Genomic DNA, 24,764 nt, shown 5'->3' on the forward strand with positions numbered 1-24,764 from the left:
TATTTTCTTTTTCTTTTTCTTCTTCTTTCTTGTATGTAGGCTTTAAAACTTGTTTCTTCTTCAATATTAGCTTCTTAATTGTTTAAATTATCGCACCATATTTTTCTTGATCTGCCAATACTTCTTTGTCCATTTGGTGACTTATCTCTTGCTATTCGTACTATCCTATCCTCTGCCATTCTACTAATGTATTCGGTCCACTCCTGTTTCCGTTTTGTCACCCATCCATTTATGTCTTCTACATTGCATGATCTTCTTATGTTTTCGCTTCTCTCCCTATCCAACATACTTTTCCCTGATATTCGTCGAAGTATTTTCATCTCTGTTGTTTCTAGTAGTTGTCTCGTTTTAGATGTGTCAGGTCTTGTCTCCGCCGTGTATGTCCATATAGGTCTAATTGCTGCTTTATAGATTCTTGCTTTTTTGTCTTGTCTTAGGTGTTTGTTCTTCCAGATTGTGTCATTAAGATATCCGGCCGCTTTACTTAATTTTAAGCTTTGTTGTCGTACTTCTTCTTCATCATCTCCTTAACTATTCTGCGTTCCGCAGTCACTTTGCAGTGTGGGCGGCATATCCCAATATAAAACTTATGGAACCTTGCAGCTCAGTGTTGCCGGTTTTAAGCAGACGAACTTAAAGTCCGTCTAAATAGAATATTTTAGAAGTCCAAAATATCTTGATTTGAAAATCTGTGGATTTTATTATTTTTAAATAATTCATAGATAGGTACTATGAAAGATATTTATACGATATTAAAGATATATCATTTAAATATTAATTCTATGGCTTGGTTCTAAAAGGGCCAATGTCAAATTATTTGTTTTTTTGTACAGCTTTCTTTTGAATTTAATATTGACCAAACAAAATGCAAAAAATTGAAATTGCCCATTTTAACATCAAGAAACATAATGTGGCTTAATGCTACATGGGCCAGTGTCAATTTATGTACACATATAAAAGTAAAGGTATAAAAATACTTTAAAATTTATTTAATATAAATATTAATATCTCTTGGCAACACTGTTCTTCATAAGAGTCTGTACTGAAAGGTGACCGTGGAACGCAGTATAGTTATATCTATTCACAGATATCTAAACCTTGCTTCCTGCTCTATTATTTCCCATCATTTTGGATTTTACATCGTAGTGGGTATTTAGATGTTGTCATACATTTGGTTTTTTCTGCTGATATTATCATATTGTATTTCTTGGCAGTTTTATTGAAGATGTGTGTTAATCTTTGGAGATCGTCTTCTATCTCGGCGATTAATGCGGCGTCGTCGTCTGCATAACATAATATTTGAATTTCTTTGTTCCCCATTCTGTAACCATGACCTTTACGTACTGCTTCTATTATTTCGTCCATTATTATATTCAAGAGCAGTGGGCTTAACGAGTCACCTTGTCTGACTCCGCTTTGTACTGGTATAAACTATGTTAGTTTTCCATTTATCTTTGTCTGTATTCGATTATGGAAGTAGATGTTTTCGATGGTTTGTATAATATTGATTGGTATGTTGGTATATTATGTAATTTTATTTTTAATTTCTTTTTTGTCTGTCAAATCGTAAAATGATGCACACTTGAATATGTTTTTGAATCGCGGAGTAATTTACAAAAGAGAAGGGGAATAGCTGTTGAACGTCTCTCACTACGCTCAAGCGCGCTGGCGCGAAGCAGCTGCAAAGCGAGTCAAGGAATATTCAACATGCTGTATTTCGGGTAATTTTACTCCGATCAATCTGAAAATTTCAGAGAGTATTCTTGAAGTTACGTAATTTCCATTTATAATAATAAAAAACTAAAATTTTTTAAAATTGTCAAACTATCCCCCCCTTAATATATTTTAACCATACCTATAGAATCGACATCATCTGATACACTCCTTTGGTTTCCAAAATCTTGTCGCTTTCCTCCTCCGGCAACAGACCCTCTAGGAGATGTGTGTGGAGATTTGCCCCTCAACTGCCTGGGATCCTCAAGCCTGCACCAAACGGCTCTATCGTCCAGAAATGCTTTCTGAATATCTACGGAACATTCTCCAAGAAAAGCATGTTCGTTATGTGGGATCAAATCCCACAGAGTGATTTCTAGAACTCGTTCCATTAACTCTTCGCCTGGAACGTTGGGAAAATTTAAGTTGGCATTCCAAATGGGGTTTTGACTGGCCGGGGCTACTTCAGTTTGTACACAATGTTCTTCGGCTCTAAAATGAAACCTTAATAATATTTTTTAAGGACCACTGTTTCTTATCCCTAAGATAAACTTACAACTAATGTTATAATATTTCTAAATCTTAAATTCTAAGTCTAAATACATATCTAAACTGCTAAAATGGTTCAATAAACTTTCCTGTTTTCGCCTTCTTCCCCTTTTTTAAAATATCTCGTATCTTTCAGTCCAGTTTTTCCGCTCTTTCGAAAATTATTTTTATTCCTATTATACAGGGTATCCAGAAACTCTACCGACAAACGAAGGTAGGAGATTCCTCAGGTAATTTTAAGACAAAAGTAAGTAAATTACGCTCAAAATAAAGGCCTTTATTTTTTTGTAAAAAAAAATCGTAAAACTCACTCCTTAATAATTGGCATCCCAAATGAAATTAATCGTTACCCCTTTAAATATATGGTTTTATATATAGTGAGCATAACACATTTAACATACACAGTGAGCACGTAAAGGTTGGAATAAATTCATTTTTTCATGAATGGGCAATTTTGGAAATAAATCCCGAAACAGGTCAATTTTCATTGTTAACTTACGACTTTTTGGCATATACATCATACTGGTGACGTCACCCATCTGGGCGCAATGACGTCATCGATGATTTTTTAAAGGAGAACAGGGGTCGAGTGATAGCTCATTTGAAAGGTAATTCAATTCTCTATCCAGTAATATAAACATTGATATTATTATTTATACAGGGTGTCCAAAAAAATTTTTTTTTGGATTCAATTTATTGATATAAAAAGAAGATCGTGTGTAATTTGTTTAATTCAAAATATATATTTTACTGCTATCAGAAAACAGGAAAAATGTTTATTTGACAAATAAATATTTTTTTGCTTAAATTCAATATTAAAGCCGCCACCCACCTGTCTCTTAAGAGTTTGAACATTTAATTTAAGTGAAAAGCAATGATTATTTTTCAAATAAACATTTTTTTTGTTTCCTGAGAGTAGTAAAATGGATTTTGAATTAAATAAATTACATACATTTTTCTTTTTATGTCAATAAATTTAATTCAATAACATTTTTTTGGACACCCTGTATGAATAATTATGTTAATATTTATATTACTGAATCGAGAATTGAATTAGCTTTCAAATGAGCTAGCACACGCCCCGTATTCTCATTTAAAAAAATCATCTATGACGTCATCACGCCTAGATGGGTGACGTCACTAGTACGATATATATGTCAAAAAGTCGTAATTTAAAAATAAAAATTGACTTGTTTCGGGATTCTTTTTCCAAAATCGTCTATTCTCGAGAAAATGAAATTATTCCAAACTTTACGTGCTCTCTGTATATGTATTGTTTACATTTTATAATCTTTAAGTTTCATCTGTTTTTTTATAAAAAAAATCCTTTTTTTTCAAGATATCTTAAAAATCATTGGTGATACGTGATACCGTGACGTCATCACGCCTAGATGGGTGACGTCACTAGTACGATATATATGTCAAAAAGTCGTAATTTAAAAATAAAAATTGACCTGTTTCGGGATTTTTTTCCAAAATCGTCTATTCTCGAGAAAATGAATTTATTCCAAACTTTACGTGCTCTCCGTATATGTATTGTTTACATTTTATAATCTTTAAGTTTCATCTGTTATTTTATAAAAAAAATCCTTTTTTTCAAGATATCTTAAAAATCATTAGTGATACGTGATACCGAAAATCTCAAGCAGCAAAAAAATGTAGGTTTTGCTTTTCTGAATATTTTGGATTTTTTGTTTTCCTGTAAGACAAAGATTTGTTGAGATATGGCTGTTCAAAATTTGCATACACTTGTGATTAGTGGCTCGTTCAAGCCCTTTTAACCTATAAAACTTCCAGATCATATAAGCAGTACATAAGTAAATTAACTTGTGGTAAAGCGGTAACAATTAATTTCATTTGGAATTCTAATTAGGGGGATTTTCAGGATATTTTTTACCAAAAAAGGGATCAACACTATTTTGAGCGTAACTTAGGTACTAATTACTTAGTTTTGACGTTAGAAACTTTCTAACTGACGTTAGAAAAAAAAATAAAAATAAGTTTATTGATATTATTATTTTCCCCGATAAGTGCTTGATTTCTTGGTTATTTAACGTTGAAATATTCGATTTGAAATTTGACGAATAAGAACCTAATTTTCATTAGCTGCAACTCGGCTTCTACTGGGTCTACAGACTTCATATATACACCATTTTTTTCACTTTTTTATGAGCTATATTTTTGCCAAGAATATAAATGAACTAATATAATAGACCGGGCAGTATCGTCGCCCTCGCTAGCGAAATTATTCCGATTCGATTTTTTTGCACCAACTTACTCAAAAAGAGGTCCCTATAACATATAACATATAATATCCACAGGGTGCCGGGCGGTGCCGTGGTCGAAAAATTGTTTAAACAATTTTTTTAAAGAAATTCACAAAAATAATTTTTTCATTTCGAACAAAATTTTTTTAGATAAATTGGCCTATTTTGAGCAAAAAAGGTCTCTTGTAATTTTTTTCTAAAATTGATTGTTGTCGAGTTATATGCGATTAAATATTTGAAAAATGCGAAAATGGCCATTTTCAAGGCTTAATAACTCGATTAAACAATATTATTATGAAATTCAAAAAGTCACCAAATCAAGTTTCAAATCCCTTCTTCAAGGTCCTGAAGAGATTTTTGTCATTATTTTATTACAAAGCTGTTATTTTTAATTATTAAAAATTAGCGCTATAGTCCAGGATGTATCGTCGCCCCGTTAGTGAAATTATTCCGATTCCATTTTTTTGCAGAAACTTACTCAAAACCAGGTCCTTATAACGTATCCACAGGGTGCCGGGCGGTGACGTGGTCGAAAAATGGTTGAAAAATTTTTTTTAAACAAATTCACAAAAATAATTTTTTCACTTCGAACAAATTTTTTTTAGATAATTTGGGACATTCTGAGCAAAAAATGTCTCTTGTGATTTTTTTCCTAAAATTGATTGTTGTCGAATTATACGCGATTTATAATTTGAAAAATGCGAAAAGAGCCATATAACTCGACAACAATCAATTTTAGAGAAAAATCACAAGAGACCTTTTTTTGCTCAGAATAACCCAAATTATCTAAAAAAAATCGTTCGCAATAAAAAGAATATTTTTGTGAATTTGTTTAAAAAAATTGTTTAAACAATTTTTCGACCATGGCACCTCCCGGCACCCAATGGATATGTTATAAGGACCTCGTTTTGAGTAAGTTTCTGCAAAAAAATGGAATGGGAATAATTTCACTAACGGGGGCGACGGATACATCCTGGACTATAGCGCTAATTGTTAATAATTAAAAATAACAGCTTTGTAGTAAAATAATGACAAAGATCTCTTCAGGACCTTGAAGAAGGGATTTGAAAATTGATTTGGTCACTTTTTGAATTTCATAATAATAATGTTTACTCGACTTATTAAGCCTTGAAAATGGCTATTTTCGCATTTTTCAAATTTTTAATCGCATATAACTCGACAACAATCAATTTTATAAAAAAAATGACAAGATACCTTTTTTGCTCAGAATAAGCCAATTTATCTAAAAAAAAATTGTTCGAGATGAAAAAATTATTTTTGTGAATTTGTTTAAAAAAAATTGTTTAAACAATTTTTCGACCACGGCACCGCCCGGCACCCTGTGGATATGTTATAAGGACCTCTTTTTGAGTAAGTTTCTGCAAAAAAAATCGAATCGGAATAATTTCGCTAGCGGGGCGACGATACTGCCCGGTCTATATATTTTTCGATAAAATACTTACTTTTAGAGTTATTTGCGAAAAGCCGTCTAAAAACCTGTTTTTTTGTTGAAAAATGTCCCCCCCCCCAGAAGGGGTGAAACTCACATCCAGGGCAAAAGCATACATCAGCACAATAGCATTTTTTACTTTGACATAGATAAGTGTATACCAAATTTCATGTCAATCCAAGCGGTTTTTTAAAATCCGGAGGTTTTGCAATGTTTGACCGTGGGTGAATGGACTATAAATATTACTTCTAAAGTTCAGTTTTTGCTTTATTTCAAGCATTTACCTGCACACCTGCCGCCGGATTTTCGATAACCCGGATCGGCCGCGGTCCCGATTAACCCGAGTTATCGAGGTTCCACTGTATACAGTTTGTAGAGATAGCTCTGTATACATTTTTCTTTTGTTGGCAATTCTCTAGTACATTTCGTTTTTGGTTTTGCTATCCGGGCTTTGTCAAGTCCATCTTCTTTGATATTTTTCTGTAGAAGACGCAGTTCATTTGCAATTAGTTATTCTGAAGAAGACAACCAAGGAGATTTAGCATTAAACTCACCTCATATTATGTACAGGGTTATTCATTGCTACAAACTGCGTTATTTACAGAATTAGAAAAAAATGTCAAATATAATAGTTATTCGATTTTTAAAATATAATTTTTGAAGTTATACTTCTTTACGATCGAGAGTGAAATTTTATTATGCCGGGCGCATGCGCACACAGACAGTATGTATTTCGTTGCTAATCTTTCAAGATATATGTATGTATCAGCGCTGTCAGCGCAAATAAATCATTAAAAGGATATATTAGTGTTTTTGGTAAATGTATTATTTATTATAATTTTTGTGTCTTTTCATTTGTCTTCCTCGGGAATAAGATATTTTATAATAATAGTAAGTATATTTAAAGTATTTTTGTATACTTCTCTTGGTCTATTAAATTTGTCAGTATGTATGAGAAATCTTGTAACCTGTCAAAGTAAAGGGAATATAGCTCAGTGGTAGAGCGTGTGACCGGAGATCAAGAGGTCCCGGGTTCAAATCCCGGACGATTCATATTTTTTTTGGTATCGTTTTAATAAAATTTTTTTAAAAGTGGTAGGTAAGAATGTTAGTTTAATATTTAAATAAAATACAAATAACCTGTTAAGTATATTTATTTCTTTGAAATTATATAATAGAAGTATACCTTCTTCCTTGCGTACAAAGTACACACACATTCTTTTTTGACATGTATAACATAGGTACTAGTGACGTCATCCATTTGGGCGTGATGACGTAATCGACTATTTTTTTAAATGAGAATAGGGGACATGTGCTAGCTCATTTGAAAGGTAATTCAATTCTCTACTCAGTAATATAAACGTTAAGATAATTATTTATACAAGGTGTCCAAAATTTTTTTTTTAATTAAATTAATTGACACAAAGGAAGAATGTATGTAATTTATTTAATTTAAAATACATTTTACTGCTCTTAGAAAACAAAAATAAAAGTTTATTGCACAAATAAACATTGATTTTTGCTTAATTTCAATGTTCAAACTGCCAAGAGGCAGATGGGTAGCAGCTTGAAGATTGAATTTAAGTGAAAAGTAGTGTTTATTTGTTCAATCAACATTTATTTCTGTTTTCTGACAGCAGTAGAATGTATTGTGAATTAAATAAATTACATACATTCTTTTTTTTCTGTCAATTAATTTAATTAAAAATTTTTTTTTGGACACCCTGTATAATTAGTCATGTCAATGTTTATATTACTGAATAGGGAATTGAATAACCTTTAAATAAGCTAGCACTCCAACCCTATTCCCATTTAAAAAAATAGTCGATTACGTCATTACGCCCAAATGGATGACGTCACAAGTACGATATATATGTCAAAAAATCATAATTTAAAAATCGAATAACTTTTGTATTTTACATTTTTTTCTAATTCTGTAAATAAAGCAGATTACAGGAGGGTCAACATATAGTGAATAACCCTGTACATGTCTCGTTTAGCTCTATTAATATTTCGTGGTAAGAGTCCTCAACTTTCCCGTCTGAATGAGATGAGGTTGGGACCGAAATCTTTATATCTTTATACTATAAATACCTTTTGTTGAGTTTCAGGATTTCAGGATTTTTTTGTTTTGTTTGTCCGCATATTAGATTTGGAGGTAGATGAAGTTTACGTGTCCTGACTTAAATTTCAAATATATTTATGAAATGAACCACAGGTTATAAAATATATTCCAGATTGCCTGTTTACGTCCTTACATAACGTTCAAAATTTTTTTGCTGTTAATTAACATCACCATAACGTGAATTTTTCTATTATGTACTTACACCTTTAGCAAGAATTTCTTCTTTAAAACGTTTATGATACATAGAAAAAATATATTTCCCTTTATTATGGTTTCTTCACAGCTGTGTATTCCTGTTAATTCGCTAATATTACGCAGCAATGGCATATTTTTTCGTCTCAGACATCTCTTACCCTGTATCTTTCATTCGAGTATCAGCTGCTGAAAAGTGTATCGTTTACACGGTTTAATACAGTTTAATACCGTTTACTCTAATAATTTAAAACTTAGAAAAATACTAATACAAACTAAAAACTGGTTTAAAAATTTCAACTTACGTTAGAGGTAGTAAGCACAACCTAGCATAGGCTTCTGGAAGGGAACCGTATCCCAAACTATCGTCTCTAGCTGCTAAATCGTCTCCTGCTAGAACTGCAACTACTAGTTCATTTCTTTCATCGTGGTACCATACTTGAATTTGTATTCTACCTGTCACGCATCTCTCCCGAGCTAGTTGTTCCTAGAATTAAAATAGATTGTGAGTTTGTGAAATAATAAAATTCAATCTCAAGATGTATCTTCTCTGTCCATCGACGTTGTTGATATAATGTTGAAGAATGATCAATAGATAATAATTTCGTTTCGTTGAAAATGCAAATATGTCGGCAGTTATACACCCGCACGTCATAATCGCAACATATATTATTTTAACCCTGTAAAGTTACCTGTTAAAAAGAAATATACTCACTCTTTAACCCACCATTGTTCTGACAACACACAAAAATTACGTTTAAATAATACACTGTCGCATTTTATACTTAAAGATAAAATAGTCTCCATTTACGTGCTTATTTTTTATTTACATAAATTCTAATATTACTGTAATAGTGAATCTCTCGTCTTTTATTAAGTCACAATAAAGATTTATTCGTTTGTTTCATTTTCTTTCGAGCTCGAGCAGGGCCGCCAAGAGGGATGAGCGGGCCCCGGTAACAAGTGAAGAGCGGGCCCCCGCAAAAAGTGAAGAGCGAAAAAAATTGTTTCATTTTTATAAGAAATAAAATTACATATCAATAATAAATAATAATAGTCAGGGAACCCACGCCTATTTTTATCATTTACTATTAACAAGCTAATTTTTCGTGAGTAGCTTCATTTTGACGAGACGCCCAACTTTTTTTTTTTTAACAATTTCCATATCTGGTAGATAACAAAGATAGCAGGGATAGTCCAGTCCGGTTAGACGAATAACAGGCCTAACCGTGCATGCCGAGCTGTCCCAAATTTTATTTTTCTAATCTTTAGGGAGGGTCAATAGTAGTTTAAATTTAAAATCCCGACTGAATTCCGCCGTTGCGTTAGCCGTCATTTTGATTTTAAACAAGAACCATTTTTGCTCAATATCTCCGCCATTTTCAACTTCTCGACAAAAAGTATGAGAACTAAAATTGTTGAAAATGTGATTTTCTATAATTCCTTTTATTACAATTTTTTTCGTGCGGTCGATATTTTCAGAGTTATGGGGGAAAATAATAACAGTTAGAGCATAATTATTGAATTATTTCGTTTATTATTAATTTTGCGACATTTTTGCTCGGCATGCAAAGTCAAATACTATCCCGACTGGGATAGGATGAAAAATATATGTTTAACACTCATGTTGTCCTACAAATTGTGTGGTACGTTGTCCTGTCCTACTTTCAAAAGTTGTTATTACCAATTGACCATTTTTTTATTAGTAACAGTAGGACAAAGGTATCACTTGATAGGTTAGTGTATTTTTCATCCAAATAAAACAATTTCCTACAAAAACAAAAACAGGTATGTATCGCTAGTCCGACAAGAATCAATAATAAACGAAATAATTCAATAATAATTATGCTCTAACTGTCATTATTTTCCCCCATTAATTTGAAAATATCGACCGCACGAAAAAAATTGTAATAAAGCAAAAATTTGAAAAAATTAAAATTTTACTTCTTTTTAACTCAAATGTGCATATCTATCTTATTTGCTTACTAAAAATTACGTAAGTTAAGCCAAAACACATTAAACACACCGCATCCTATGCCGTATCCAGTGTACATGTATACGAATACTTCGAACAAAAATCGATTTTACTCAAATGTGATAAAGCATTCACTCTGTAGATACGGCGTTTTGACTAAGCACAAGTATTCTTCCCAAGTGGTACCACAAATGCTCTATGGAGTTAAGGTCTGGACGTATAGAAGGCCAGGTTAGTAGCCGAATACCAACCAAATTTGCGAATCTGTAATAACTTGGTATGTATGAATTAGGAATAGCAAAATTTGCACAAATATACAGGATGTCCCATTTAAATCAAATAACTTGAGAGGGTATTTCCAATTAATCCGAAAGTAGAGTAGTAACTCTAACTACACACACATCGATTTTGGACGGTCGATTTTTATCGTCCGATATTTAACTGGTATAGCAGGTGCTTACAAACACATCGATATTTACCGTTAAAACAAGTAGTTGCTTGGTTGTCGTGATACGAGGTTAATGAATAAATGAATCCCAACCGAGTTGTTGCTGTGTGTTTACTGTATCGCCGTATTAAAACACAAGACTAGGTGCGTAGGATTAAACGCAAATGGTGGATTCATCCTATAAATCAAAACAGAGAAAAAATGGGGACATTCTTGATTCTTGTTTTGTTCCACAAAACTGGTCTTGCCTCCACTAACGAAGTAAGGACATTATTGTTAAGAAAATCAGTAAAATCACTCATTTTAATAATTTAAATTATATTCAAACACTATCAAAGCTAAAATTACAACGTATACCTACAATTTCATCGATATGTTGAATGGAATTTGTCGATAAAAATCGATGTGTGTGTAATGCTATATTGAGTCATGTACGCCACTATGTGGCCGGCTGCTGAACGATATTTATCGTCACCTATAAGCGGTCGGCGTGTGTGAAATGTCCCATTCTGTGATTCACTATCGGAATTTACGCTAAATACACACACATCGATTTTTAACGGGAAATTTTTATCGGCCGTCTAAATTCTGATAGTGAACCACATGCGAGAAAATATCGTTCTGCAGCCGGCTACTGCCACGGTATTCGCCGGCACTAGTGGCGTATATGACTCAATGCCACGGTTATTAGACTTTACTTCTTCTTCTTAACGTGCCGAGACCGTTTGTCGATCGTTGGCTCTCATGTTGCCCAGCATATTAACAATCATTGTCTTATTTACAGCCGCACGAAATAGTTCAGTGCTAGTTTCCCAAACCATTGGCGTAGGTTTTTAAGCCAAGAAGTTGTACGGCGGCCCACACTTCTTTCCCATTATTTTACCTTGCATGATAAGGTGAAGTATGTCATATTTTTCTGGGTGACGCATTATATGACCAAAGTATTCCAATTTGCGTCTTTTAACCGTGTTCACTACTTCGCAACTTTTATTCAAACGTTGCAAAACCCTTTCGTTTGTGACTCTTTCTACCCAACTGATCTTCAGAATACGGCGGTAGACCCACATCTCAAATGCTTCTAGGTTTTTTAAAAGCGATTCTGTCAGGGTCCATGCTTCAACCCCGTAAAGTAGTACTGGGAATATATAACATCGAACCATTCTTATGCGAAGTTCCAAATTTAGATCATGACTGCACAGGATTTTCTCAAATTTCATAAAACTTGTTCTTGCTTTGGCAATTCTACTTTTTATTTCTGCACCAGGGTTCCAGCTTTCATTAATATGAGTACCCAGATATACAATATTACTTACCCGTTCAATTGAGTCATTACCGATTGTTACGTTATAGTTATTATTATTTACGGCTGCCTGTTTACTAATCATAAACTTTGTTTTTCTTGCGTTGAATTTGAGTCCATATATCACGCAAATGCCACCATTCGGTTCAATAACGCTTGAAGATGTTCAATTGATCCTGTCAGTAACAAGGTGTCATCTGCGTATCTGATATTGTTCATAAGCATACCATAAATGAGCATTCCCTCTTTTTCGTGTTCCAACACTTCATTTAAGATTGTTTCAGCGTAAAGATTAAACAACATTGGTGACAATATACAGCTTTGTCGAACTCCACGCTTGATTTTTACTTCTTCAGAGCACTTATTCCCAACCCTAACACATGCAGCCTGGCCCCAATACAAATTTGCGATTATCTTAATGTCCCTACCGTCCAGACCAGTAGTTTTGAGAATATGTAGCATTTTTTCATGACGAACTTTATCAAAGGCCTTTTCAAAATCAATCGTGCACATGAAAACGTCATGATTTACATCTCTGCATCTTTGAATTAAAACTTAAGTTGCGAATAGTGCATCACGCGTTCCAAGGCCACAGCGAAAACCGAACTGAGTACTTGAGATTCTTTCCTCAATTTTTCTATATGTTCTTTGATGAATTATTCTGAGAACAGTTTTCCATACATGACTTATTAGGCTGATGGTCCGATAGTCGCTGCATTTTGTGGCTCTGTATTTTTTTGGTAGTACAACAAATGAGGACTTAAGCCAATCTTTAGGAATTTTTCCGCTTTCGTAGATTAAGTTGAATAATTTCGTAAGTATATTAATGCCCTCGGTACCTAAAAGCTTTAGCGTTTCTACGTAAATCCCATCCGGTCCGATCGCCTTGCCGTTTTTTGCGTTCTTTATAGCGTATTGCACTTCTTCCCTAGTTATTGGAGGAACGATCATGTCATCTAGTGTTTCTAGTTCGCTTAATAATTCCTTTATATATTCTGTCCATCGTATTAGTTGACCTTCGATATCGATTATAATTTTTCCGTTTTTATCTTCGATTAGTGGAAGATTACATTTTTTATTCAGTCCTGCAACTTCTTTCAGTTTTTTGTGCATATTGAATGCGTCATAGATACGCTCGTAGTTCTCAATTTCTTTTATTGTTGTTTTATTGTTGTTTATGCCACTCTGATTTAGCTGATCTTATTTTTCTTCGAATCATACTGTTTAGCTTTTTGTATTCTGTTAGATTAGCAGTCTTATATTTTCTTCTTGAATCCATTAAATTCAATATCTCTTCTGTCATCCACTGTTGCTTATTCCTACGCTGATTTTGCATTAGATGGTCTTCTTGGACTTTTTCCAATGTTTCTTTGCATGACTCCCATAGTTATTGGTCTTCTGAATTTTTATTTCGCAATTTCTGAAACTGATCTTCAAATTTATCGGTTACTATTTCTTTCACTTCCGCATTTGAAAGTTTATCTTTGCTGATCCTAGGAGATATTTTGGGTTTTTAAATCTTTTTAAATTTAAGTAATACTTTAGCTGCTAGTAAGTTGTGGTTGGAGGGTACATCCGCTTCTGGATATGTTTTGGAGGATAATATAGCATTTCTATATCTTTTTAATATACAGATATAATCAATTTGATTTCTTACTATTCTTCCACAAGTGTCCATAGGAGATTTCCAGGTGTAAAGTCGTCGCTTAGGCAAGTCGTCGCTTAGACTTTACTAGTAATGTCTAAGAACCGTGACTCAATGCAGCATTACACACACATCGACTTTTATCGGCAAATTCCGGCCATTCCACAGATCGGTGAAATTGTAGGTACCTATACGTTTTAATTTTAGCTTTGGTAGTGTTTGAATATAATTTAAATTATTAAAATGAGTGATTTTACTGATTTTCTTAACAATGATGTCCTTATTTCGTTAATGGAGGCAAGACCTGTTTTGTGGGACAAAACTTTGGATATATTTAAGGACAAGAATCTAACTACGGATGCATGTAGAGGCCTTAGTTCTTCAAAAAGAGTGTAGAACATCTCCATTTTTTCTCTGTTTTTATTGATAGGATGAATCCACCATTTGCGTTTAATCCTACGCACCTAATCTTGCGTTTTAATATGGCGATTCAATAAACACACAGCAACAACTCGTTTAGGATTCATTTATTCATTAACCTCGTATCACGACAACCAAGACCTTGATTGTTTTAACAGTAAATATCAATGTATCTGTAAGCACCTGCTATACCAGTAAAATATCGGACGATAAAAATTGACAGGCCAAAATCGATGTGTGTGTATTTAGCGTTAGATGGGCGATAAAAATCGGCAGTTAAAAATCGATCTGTGTGTATTTAGCGTAACAATAAATAATATAGTCCAGAGAAATAAGATTTTTCGCGTCACACGTCCCCCAAAATTGGCCGCATTGGCCGAAACCAAATTTTTTGAGTAGTATCGGCATCTAAACAAAAGTAAGGGATGCCGTGGAACAAGCGGCTAAATTAAAATGGAAATGGGCTGGACACAACGAACGTCTCGAAAATGGTAGATGGAGCAAGGAAGTTGGAAACTGGCGACCGTACGAAGCGAAGAGACCAAGAGGAAGACCTCAAATGCGCTGGAGCGATGATATCAGAAGAGTCGCAGGACCAATGTGGAAACGCCTCACACACAACAGAGATGAATGGCGAGAAATGGGAGAGGCCTTTATTCGACATTTCGAATAGAAAAAAGGCTGAAAAAAAAAATCGGCATCTATATTAATGCCGATTTTGATGATATACATAGTGATAAACAAATGAAGATCAAAAAATGCCATATTTTGGATTTTTTCGTCTATTACTAAGAAGTAAAGAAGTAAAAAAAAATGGCGGAGATATTGAACAAAAACCATTGCTACAAAATCAATCAGGTCTTACGCTCGCACTTTTACCACATACGTATTACCTTAAATATTGATTTTATCAAAAAAATGAACGGCATCAAAATTATACAAAATTGAATTCTCTTCATTTTTGTATAGACATATATTTGTTGTAAAACTAATAATAAACGAGATTATTCAATAATTCAATAACTATGCTACAACTGTCACTATTTTCCCTTCATAACTCGGAAAATATCGACCGCACGAAAAAAAAAAAATGATAATAAATGAAATTATAGAAAATGGCATTTTCAACAATTTCAATTTTTACACTTTTTGTCAAAACATTGAAAATGGCGGAGATATTGAGCAAAAACGGTTCTCGTTTAAAATCAAGATGACGGCTAACGTAACGGTGGAATTCAGTCGAGATTTTAAATTTATACTAATATTGTCCCTCCCTAAAGATTAGAAAAATAGAATTTGGGGCAGCTCCTAATGCAAGGTCAAATGCTATCCCGACTGGGCTAAATATTAAATGGTACTGATATACAACTTCTTGCTTTTTGTTTTGTTATAGATGTTAAAAAGGCGACAAAAAATTATAGTATAACTTTCTTTTTTTTTATAGAAAAGTAGACCAATAAGAAAATAGTTTCAAAAATAAAATAAAAATTCCATTTTTATTCAGTTGCAATGCGAAGGCAAAACTGTCTTATTTTTCACTTAGAACAGGGAGCGCAAACCAGCACTCTGAATCGACGATTTTCGACTCTTTTGGAGTCATCATCGGAGAGGCGCACGCTTGCTGATCTCTGCTCGAAGTGACAAAACCACGAAAGCTTATCCCCGCATTGCAACTGACGTTAATGAAGTAGGTGACTAGCGTCATCTGGCCACTGAAAGGCAAAGTTTTCAACCTAATATAAACATTAATAATATTGAAAAATATTAAAAATATTACAAAAAGATTTTTAATTGAAAACTTAATTCTAAATATTTTCATATTTTATTCAACTACCCAAATATTCTACGAAATACTTAGACACGTGGGTAGGTAATAGTCAATTTGGTAGTGACACTGCAAATTACACGGTAATATCGCATTATTTCATGTTCATTTACGACTCTAGAATTATTAAAATAAATATATTACACTAATAATTTATGTCGCCTTTGTATAACGTTCGATGTTATATCTTTTACAAATATTACCATTCACTATAAAATTATATTTATATACACTGTTAAAAATATAGGAACACATTAATTCCTTTATGCCTTCATAATCTTTAAATAGATTGGAGATATTTTTAATAAAATAATTTTCATCCCCGACAAGGGGTGGCATCCACCCCCAAGGTAAAAGCGCAAGTTGGTACCATGTCACTTTAATTTCTTGAAGTATCTTCTAACTACTCACCAATTTTCATGAACATCGATAGAGGTGACGAAATCGGAGGTAAAAACCTTCAGTGACTTAACTCTATAGATGTTTTATCAGGTTGTTATATTATTTGGAGTCTATCCTAGCGTTATTCATTGCTTCGAATACGGCCCATAGTTCAACTGAATCAAAGGCCTCGTGATAGTCAACAAATGTGATGTTCCGAATCTGTTCTACAGTGCTATAATCTTTGCGAAAACCTTCCTGTTCTGGAGGTTGATGGCTGTCGAATTTATTAGCCTTTAATTTATTCATTTTTGTGAGGACTTTGTGTGGAGGTTGAGTTTATGAGTCAGTAATTTTCGATATTTTGTTTATCGCTCTTTTTGCACAATAAAATGATTTGTTCATTTTGCCTAGGACCCTCTCATGCTAAACATTTATTCATAAAAACTCTCATTGGCTCTTAAGTTGTAATGCTTTCTAATTGGAGCATTCTTTAGTAACTCCGCCCTAATCAGGTTAACGGTTATATTTAATTTGAAAATGAGCATACGCAATTCTCTCATTCGTAATCTCTACTAGTTATTCTGAACCGGCATTGGTAACATCAATTGATCTTACGATGTCTTCTTCTTCTTCTTCCTTCTTGTACGTAGGCTTTAAAGCCTGTTTCTTCTTCAATATTAGCCTTCTAAATTGCTTAAATTATCGCACCATCTTTTTCTTGGTCTGCCAATACTTCTTCGTCTATTTGGTGACTTATCTCGTGCTATTCGTACTATCCTATTCTCTGCCATTCTACTAATGTGTTCGTTTCACTCCTGTTTCCGTTTTGTCACCCATCCATTTATGTCTTCTACATCGCATGATCTTATTATGTTTCGCTTCTCTCCCTATGCAACAGACTTTTCCCTGATATTCGTCAGAGTATTTTCATCTCTGTTGTTTCTAGTAGTCGTCTCGTTTTACATGTGTCAGGTCTTGTCTCCGCCGTGTATGTCAATATAGGTCTAATTGCTGCTTTATAGATTCTCGCTTTTGTGTCTTGTGTTAGGTGTTTGTTCTTCCAGATTGTGTCATTAAGAGATCCCGCTGCTTTACTTGCTTTTAAGCTTTTTTGTCGTACTTCCTCTTCAACATCTCCGTAACTGGTTATATCTATTCCTAGATATCTAAACCTTGCTTCCTGCTTTATTATTTTCCCATCAATTTCAATTTTACATTGTAGTGGGTATTTAGATGTTGTCATACATTTGGTTTTTTCTGCTGATATTATCATATTGTATTTCTTGGCTGTTGTATTGAAGATGTGTGTTAATCTTTGGAGATCGTCTTCTGTCTCGGCGATTAATGGGCGTCGTCTGCATAACATAATATTTGAATTTCTTTGTTCCCCATTCTGTAACCATGACCTTTACGTACTGCTTCTATTATTTCGTCCATTATTATATTAAAGAGCAGTGAGCTTAAGGAGTCACCTTATCTGACTCCGCCTTGTACTGGTATAAACTTCGTTAGTTTTCCATTTATCTTTACCTGTATTCGATTATGAAAGTAGATGTTTTCGATGGTTTGTATAATATTGATTGGTATGTTTCTTCTATAGAGTAAATGTAAGACGTCTTCGACTTGGATGCGATCGAAAGCCTTTGTCAGGTCTATAAAACATAGATATGCTGGTTTAATGTACTCAATGGCCTTTTCTGTGATTTGTCTCAGTACAAATACGGCGTCTACGCAGAATCTTCCGGATCTGAATCCTTGTTGTTCATCTGATAAAGTTGTTAGTTTATTGATTTTGTTGGTTAGGACTTTTGTGGTTAGCTTAAGTGCCGTGTTCAGTGTTGGGGTCTTCTTTGTCTCCTTTCTTGAACATTGGTATCATTATGCTGTTTCTCCATGCGTCTGGCTATCTTACTATGCGCGATGTTAGCCCATGAATTCGTTGATGTATAGATACTTAGATGATAGTCTTCGATTATCATATTTGTCACGTTTGAATTTTTGGTTTTTATATATAATTCGAGTTTTGGCGTTTTTCCGCTGTGTTCTTCTTCTTCATTTTTATAAGCAATACTGCTTGTTCATTGGCGGATTAATATCTCCGTGGAAGGTTGTCACACTTTTTTTTGAACGGTCAGCCGATACTTCTACCGATACCGATTGGAGATTAATTCTTCTGTCCAGTAGTATTTGTGTTGTGGCTGTATCTGGTCTAGTTTCTGATACATATGCCATTATTGGTCTTACACTGACTTTATAAATTCTTGACTTTATCTCAGTGTTAATATGTCGGTTTCGTCATATAGTGTTATTAAGTCATCCTGTCAGTCTATTTGCGTTTTGTACTTGATTTCTCACTTCTCTGTCAAGGTCTCCGTAGCTAGACAGTGTAATTCATAGGTATATATTTTATTTCCATTACTTGTTCAATACTTATGCCATCAATTTCTATTTTACATATGATTGGTTCTTTGCTAATTATTATGGCTTTAGTTTTCTGATATGAAATTGTATATGGAATTCTTTTGCTCTTATGTTAATACTATGGACTAATCTTTGCAGACTATCTTCATCTTGAGCTATCAATATTGCGTCGTCTGCGTAACAGAGTATTTTTACTTCTTTGTTTCATATTCCTTTAATTGCTTTAATATTTTTGTTGTTCTCTACAATTGTGCTTACGAGTTCCGTGTTATAGTTTCTATTGTCTTCTCTTATAGGTCTGGAACCCGCGTACCAAAAAAAGTTTATTAATAGCAAGCTGAAAATTTGTTAATAGCTTAACGGTGTCTAGTTGGACAAACTTTGATGTACGGGAACACTGGAACAGAGGAAGTTTTAATTGTGGAACAGGTTACAGATTTCGAACGTCAGACTACGAAAACGTCCCATTTATTTTGTCGGACAGAACTTCCAATTCATTTGTTACCCTTTCATTAAACTCCCATGCAAAAATCAGACTGCTATTTATCACCAACATCATTTCTGTCAACTTGGAAAGAACAAAGATGATCTTCAAAACACGAAAGAAGAAATGGATTCCCCCAGAAAACAATGACCTCTATGAATATATACTAACCAGACGTATATAGTCCAGAGAAATAAGGTTTTTCTCGTGACACATCCCCCTCCAGGCCGAAACCAAATTTTTTGAGTAGTATGGACATCTATATTATTAACCTATATGTTTCCTGCAGCCGATTTTGATGATATACATAATTATAAACAAATGAAGATCGAAAAACGGTAAATTATCGCTTTTTTCGTCTATTACCAAAAAGTTAAGCACTTTAAACAAATTTGAGAGTAAGAAACTCATAAATCGTATAAAATACTTCAATATGGCATTCGCTGAATATGTCCAACCTTATTGGTTGCTTAGAAAATTGCAAAATAAATCATAAATATTGAGTTTCTATAAATATTCGTAACTTAGGTAAAAATTAACTTAGAATCTTCTTATTACGCGGAATGCCGAGACTTCTTGTACTTAAATTATATTTTAAATTTCAAAGCAATTGGTCAAATAGTTTAAAAGTTATTTAATTTATTTTTCCCAAATTCATTTTTTTTGCAACACTATAAGTCAGAAAATTATGAGGTTACAATAATACTTCGGACAGTTTATGAAAGAAGAACATTTATACTATTACCTTAATTAAAAATAAATGACAAAAAACAATTTTAAACAGTGTAAAATTATTTTGCAAAAACATGTCCATTTTTTGCTTACTTAAAAACAATTAGAATAACTTTTTAACCGTTACCCGTAGAAAAATTATTTTTTCATATTTAGAAAGACTGAATTTTTATACACATTTAGAAAGAAAAACAACTGTTCTAGAACATTTAGGGACAAAGTTAGCCCCCCCATTTTTTTAATTCACATGTTTTTGCAAAATTATTTTGCAATATCTATAATTATTTTTTGTCATTTTTTTTAAATTAAATTAATACTGTAAATTTTCTTCTTTCATAAACTATCCAAAATATTACTGTAACTTCATCATTTTCTGACTTACAGTGTTGCAAAAAAAATTAATTTTGAATAAACAAATTAAATAACTTTTAAACTATTTGACCAATTGCTTTGGAATTTAGGGTGTAATTTAAGCACCATAAGTCTCAGCATTCCATGTAATAAGAAGGTTCTAAGTTAATTTTTACATAAGTTATGAATATTTATTAAAACTCAAAATTTATGATTTATTTGGCAATTTTCTAAGTAACCAATAAGGATAGACATATTCAGCGAACGCCATATTGAAGTTTTTTATACGGTTTATGAGTTTATTACTCTCAAATTTGTTTAAAATGCCCAATTTTTTAGTAAGAGACGAAAAAAGCGAAAATTTACCGTTTTTTGATCTTCATTTGTTTATAACTATGTATATCATCAAAATCGGCTGCAGGAAACATATAGGTTATTATTATAGATGACCATATTACTCGAAAAATTTGGTTTCAGCCTGGAGGGGGATGTGTCACCAACACGATATTTTTTTTCCTTATTTCTCTGAACTAATAAAAGACTTAGAAATCGAAATAGAAGACATCGAACTAGCAAATAATCTCATAACGAAAGCACTAAAAGAAACCGAAAGGGAGTGCTGCCCGAGGTCGTAACCCATAAAGAAAAATTAAGCCAAGATACCAAAGAGTTAATAAGTAAAAGAAGACAACTGACGGAAAAATACGACTCCAACTACACAACACTGAAGAAATCAAATAAAGATATCCACCGATCAATCCGAAAAGACGTAAGAGAAAACAATACAAGAGAAATATCTCAAATAATTCAAGAAAAAAAAGTTTAAAAGTTTTGCGGCGAAATACGAATAACATTGGCAACAGAAATATGTACAGAATAAGAAACAAAGACAACAACATTGCTACGGATAGAGCCGAAATCCTTAAGGTTGTCCAATCGTTTTATCGCGAAATGTATGAGAGCACCAACTCAAGGCAAGATCAGCTCCTGCCCAAAATCACAAACCAGAGATCAGAATTAATGCCAGAAGTAACACCATACGAAGTTAAAAAAAAAGACACTTTCAGAAATGAAAAATAATAAATCCCCTGGCAATGACGGAGTAGTTATCGAGGCAATCAAACAAGGTGGAAATAAAATTATCCAGGTTTTGGCCAAACTTTTTACCGAATGCATTTACCAAGAAAAAACCCCTTGTCAATGGAACAATGCAGTCATTGTTTTACTGCACAAGTAAGGTGACATAACAGATCTAAAAAACTACCGTCAGATCAGTCTGCTATCACACATACCTATATAAACTTTTCACAAAAATTATCAAAAAAAAAAGACTGGAGGCTAAGTTAGACTTCTATCAGCCTAGAGAACAAGCTGGGTTTAGATCCGGATATAGCACTAACGACCACTTACTGGTAATCAAAAATTTATAGAGAAGTAGTTGGAATACAACAAACCATTGGCACTGATATTAGTGGACTACAAGAAAGCGTTCTATACCATAAACCAGCAGAAAATGTTAAAAGCATTGACAGAATGCCAAATAGACCATCGCTACACTAACATGATAAAATATATCTAGCACAATGCAACGGCTTGCGTAAGACTCTCTGATCAACAAACTAATAAATTCTGTATGCAGCGAGGAGTACGGCAAGGAGACACCATCTCACCAAAGCTGTTCACAACCCTTTTAGAACACAGTTTTAAGAAGGCAGATCTGAACGAATATGATATCAATATAAATGGAGAGAACCTCAGTCATTTTAGATTCGCAGATGACATCGTCCTTATAGCCGATCGCATGGATGATGCAATAATAATGTTGAACAAGTTATATCACGCTTCCTTAGAGGTCGGACTAAAGATTAACATCAACAAGACGCAAATAATGACTAATCTGGTGCTAAATCGTAATATTGTTGTTGATGGAATGAATATTGAACATACTGCATCTTATAAGTACTTAGGACATGAAATTCGGTTGGGAAGAGATAACCAGACGTGCGAGCTCCCACGTCGCATAGGAGTAGCCTGGGCAGCGTTTGGTAAACGTATGTATTTAAAGACTTACTCATATGCCTGAAAAGGAAAATCTTTGACCAGTGTGTATTGCCTGTACTCACTTATGGAGTGGAAATATTAACACTCACAAAAAAGGTAGTGAATCAGATTCGCATAACTCAGAGGGCTATGGAGCGCCAGATGTTGGGTGTCTCCCTGAGGGACCGAATCCCAAACGAAGAAATACGTCGTAGAACAAAAACAACGGACGCCGTCGAAAGAATCGCGTCGCTCAAGTGGAATTGGGCAGGATACGTCGCCAGATTGTCAGACAACCGATGGACAAAACGTATTGTCGAGTGGAGGCCACGAGAAGAAGCACTACGGAGCAGAGGACTACCAGCAACCAGATGGGCTGACGATCTGAAGCGTATTGTCGGCAACTGGATGCAAGCCGCACAAAACAGAGAAATATGGAAAGAGCTGAGGGAGACCTATGTCCAGCAGTGGACGAGTACGGGTTGATGATGATGAATTCCTGTCATTTGACATGTTCTACCTGTCGGACTTACTAAAATGCCTACCATATTTATCGGACAAACATTTTCTCATATATCATATAAGGTTTGCTATTAAATAAACTTAAAAACAACCTGCTAGTTTTCACAATCATGAACTTGTCGTATTAGTCTAAGAGCTAGTGAACCCTCCGACTAACGGTCATCCTGTAAGGCTAAAATTTTTTCTAGTGATAACTCATAGCACACCAAGGCTAAAAACCATGACCTGGCAGGCCTCAGCGGTGCACGTGTATCTACCAGGTGAACCGAAAAGTGCAAATTTAGGGGGTAAAATAAACTTTCCCCTGTAAGGTTTAAATTTAAATATGTGTTTGAATAAGTCATTTAGAAGAAATGTGTACAATGACAGGCGATTCTGAAGAGCATAAGACCTTGCCAGGCGAGGGGAAAGATTAGGGGTTTTTCCTAAAATTATTCTTTTTGCATCGAACAAATGTTTTTTAGGTTTTTTCAAACAGAAAACGTCTTTAGTGATTTTTCTCTTAAGTTAATAGTTTTTGTTATATGAGCGATTGAAAATTTTGAAAATTGAGAAATCGGCCATTTTTAACCCTAAATCGGACATTTATCTAAAAATTTCAATGTTGCCAAGGTACGTAGATATTCTTTAAACATTGATTGATGAAGTCCCGAAGAGTTTTTTGCAATAAAATATCGAAAACCCCTTCGTTTTTTTAATTGCTACTCAAGCGTGTGCGACACTGTAGTATAAGTGAGGACGTTTGAGTTTGCATAAATTCATTATCTCAAGAATGGGCAAATTTCAAGAGAAATCCTTAGACAGGTCGATTTTTATTTTTAAATTAGTACTTTTTGGCATATATATAATACTAGTGACGTCATCCATCTGGGCGTGATGACGTAATCGATGATTTTTTTAAATAAGAGTAGGGGTTGTGTGATAGTTCATTTGAAAGGTTATTTAATTCTCTATTCAGTAATATAAACATTAACATAATTATTTATACAGGGTGTACAAAAAAAATTTTTCTTCTATTTGTCAAATTTAATCAAAGTTAATTTAATAAAAAAATTTTTTTGTACACCCTGTAAAAATAATTATGTTATTGTTTATATTACTGAATAGAGAATTAAATAACCTTTCAAATGAGCTATCACACAACCCCTACTCTTATTTAAAAAAATCATCGATTACGTCATCACGCCCAGATGGATAACGTCACTAGTATTATATATATGCCAAAAAGTACTAATTCAAAAATAAAAATCGACCTGTCTGAGGATTTCTCTTGAAATTTGCCCATTCTCGAGATAATGAATTTATGCAAACTCAAACGTCCTCACTTATACTACAGTGTCGCACCTGCTTGATTAGCAATTAAAAAAACAAAGGGGGTTTTCGATATTTTATTGCAAAAATCTCTTCGGGATTTCATCAATCAATGTTTAAAGAATATCTACGTATCTTGGCAACATTGAAATTTTTAGATAAATGTCCGATTTAGGGTTAAAAATGGCCGATTTCGCGATTTTCAAAATTTTCAATCGCTCATATAACAAAAACTATTAACTTAAGAGAAAAATCACTAAAGACGTTTTCTGTTTGAAATGATTCAAAAAACTTGAACTCGATGCAAAAAGAATAATTTTAGGAAAAACCCCTAATCTTTCCCCTCACCTGGCAAGGTCTTATGCTCTTCAGAATCGCCTGTCATTGCACACATTTCTTCTGAATGTTTTACTCAAACACATACTTAAATTTAAACCTTACAGGAGAAAGTTTATTTTACCCCCTAAATTTGCACTTTTCGATTCACCTGGTAGATACACGTGCACCACTGAGGCCTGCCAGGTCATGGTTTTTAGCCTTGGTGTACTATGAATTATCACTAGAAAAATTTCTAACCTTACAGGACGACCGTTAGTCGGAGGGTTCACTA

General features: G+C 33.6%; 1 protein-coding gene across 1 annotated transcript in view; it reads right to left on the minus strand.

The window, feature by feature from the left end:
* LOC114339053 (regulating synaptic membrane exocytosis protein 2) overlaps positions 1 to 24,764 on the minus strand; it is a 142,111-nt gene that overhangs the window by 13,589 nt on the left and 103,758 nt on the right. Inside the window, exons 5-6 of the mRNA XM_050657084.1 lie at positions 8,602 to 8,783; positions 1,856 to 2,205 (exon numbers count right to left, since the gene is read on the minus strand). Coding sequence (XP_050513041.1) covers positions 1,856 to 2,205; positions 8,602 to 8,783 — 532 coding nt within the window. The remainder of the gene's footprint in view (positions 1 to 1,855; positions 2,206 to 8,601; positions 8,784 to 24,764) is intronic.

This window comes from Diabrotica virgifera, chromosome 7 (assembly GCF_917563875.1).
Source record: "Diabrotica virgifera virgifera chromosome 7, PGI_DIABVI_V3a".
Classification (NCBI taxonomy): domain Eukaryota; kingdom Metazoa; phylum Arthropoda; class Insecta; order Coleoptera; family Chrysomelidae; genus Diabrotica; species Diabrotica virgifera.